Here is a 1643-nt window from a genome sequence, read left to right as displayed (position 1 = left end):
TACCGGTTTCCGAGAAATTTGGAGGGGGGAAGAGGAAAATATATTGCTTAAAAATGTAGGGCATATTGATAAATCTTTATTGACAAAATATTGACAATGACATACTTCTTGGAAGTATATAGTGTGTTAGAATTCTAACAAATTAAACACAAACCACAAAAATATTTACATTCTGGTATAGAAGACATGAAGGAAACATTTGTCACTTTTTTTTAGTAGCTCTATGATCTCGGAATATTATAAGGTCAGTGCTTGAAAATTGCCCCAATGAAAATGGCCATTAGAAAAAAAAAATTAAAAAAAAAAAAATCAATCCACGATTTTAAGTCCCTTTTCTCTGGATCCTCCCAGCCTGGGAGGCGTCCCCACCGCCAGACCTGGTCGCTGGGTTTTCACTTTAGTAATCTTAAAAAATAACCATCATCCGGCCCGTTGTGAAGATGGGAGAGAGCGGGGGGGGGGGGGGGAAATAATTTGATTATTTTTTTTTTTTGGCAGCAAAAGTTATGACCAGCCCCAACCTCCCCCCCGCTTTCCCTCCCGTCCCTCCCCTGCCCCACCGTGTTTGTCCATCCGGAAGGAACACTATGCTTTGTTACTGCTACTTCATTTAGCTTTCACAAACACTTTGACGCCAGAAGTTATCATAAAATGTTTACAGACTGCACATTTCTCGTAAAATAAAATTAAAAAGCACACAGAACCTGTCTTAAAGGGAAAAAAAAATTACAATTCATTTCTGTCTTTAGGAACCGGGGTAATTTTTTTCCATTTTTTCTTTTTTTTTCTTTTTAAGATTTTTTTCCCAAGATTTTTTTTTTTTAATTTTTTGACGTTATGCTTTTAAAAGCGGACTGCGAGAAACGGAATACCTGTCAATCACCTCGTCCCGGTGTTTTGGCTCTGATTGACAGATCCCCCCTTGCCAGAGCGGTGCCGGCAGTGCCACAGTTCGCCCCTCGCCGTCTCGCCCTCGCTGGCTCCCAGCTGCCCTCCCAGGCGGGAATCGCACTTTTGCAATTCAAGTTTCTGAAACAGGTGTGAGTTTTGGCTGGTTATGGAAATTACTCTTTTAAAGACGGAAAAAACTGTGAAGTGCAAAATGTCCTGTAAGGTGGTAATTTTTCTGGTTTGGTTGGGGGGAAAGAGGGTTGCTTCTTTTTTTTTCTTTTTAAGATTTTTTTCCCAAGATTTTTTTTTTTTTAATTTTTTGACGTTATGCTTTTAAAAGCGGACTGCGAGAAACGGAATACCTGTCAATCACCTCGTCCCGGTGTTTTGGCTCTGATTGACAGATCCCCCCTTGCCAGAGCGGTGCCGGCAGTGCCACAGTTCGCCCCTCGCCGTCTCGCCCTCGCTGGCTCCCAGCTGCCCTCCCAGGCGGGAATCGCACTTTTGATGAAGATCTCCGGGTCCCTTCCCCGCACCGCCACACCGGGGAGGTGTGGGGGGGTGTCTGAGCCTTTAACACTTTCTGTTGGTGGGGTGCCTGGCTTTGAAAAGTCAAAAAAGTGCCAGTTTTTAATCGTCCGACGTGACGTCGATTTCCTCTGGACTGGCTTGTTTGGTGGCGATTCTCCACCGGTTAATGTGATGAGTCCCTTTTTTCTTCTGTTGTGAATCTGAACCTTCCTCTTCCAGCT

General features: G+C 43.7%; 1 protein-coding gene across 1 annotated transcript in view; it reads right to left on the bottom strand.

Moving 5' to 3' along the window:
- Positions 1-1521: 1521 nt before the first annotated feature.
- The window catches only part of EMX2 (empty spiracles homeobox 2), a 7333-nt gene continuing 7211 nt past the window's right edge, over positions 1522-1643 (bottom strand). The window contains exon 3 of the mRNA XM_009641414.2: positions 1522-1641. Within this exon, the coding sequence (XP_009639709.1) occupies positions 1522-1641 (120 nt within the window). The remainder of the gene's footprint in view (positions 1642-1643) is intronic.

This window comes from Egretta garzetta, unplaced genomic scaffold, assembly GCF_000687185.1.
Source record: "Egretta garzetta isolate BGI_Z169 unplaced genomic scaffold, ASM68718v1 scaffold486, whole genome shotgun sequence".
NCBI classification, from domain to species: Eukaryota; Metazoa; Chordata; class Aves; order Pelecaniformes; family Ardeidae; genus Egretta; species Egretta garzetta.
This window is presented reverse-complemented; position numbering and strand designations above follow the sequence as displayed.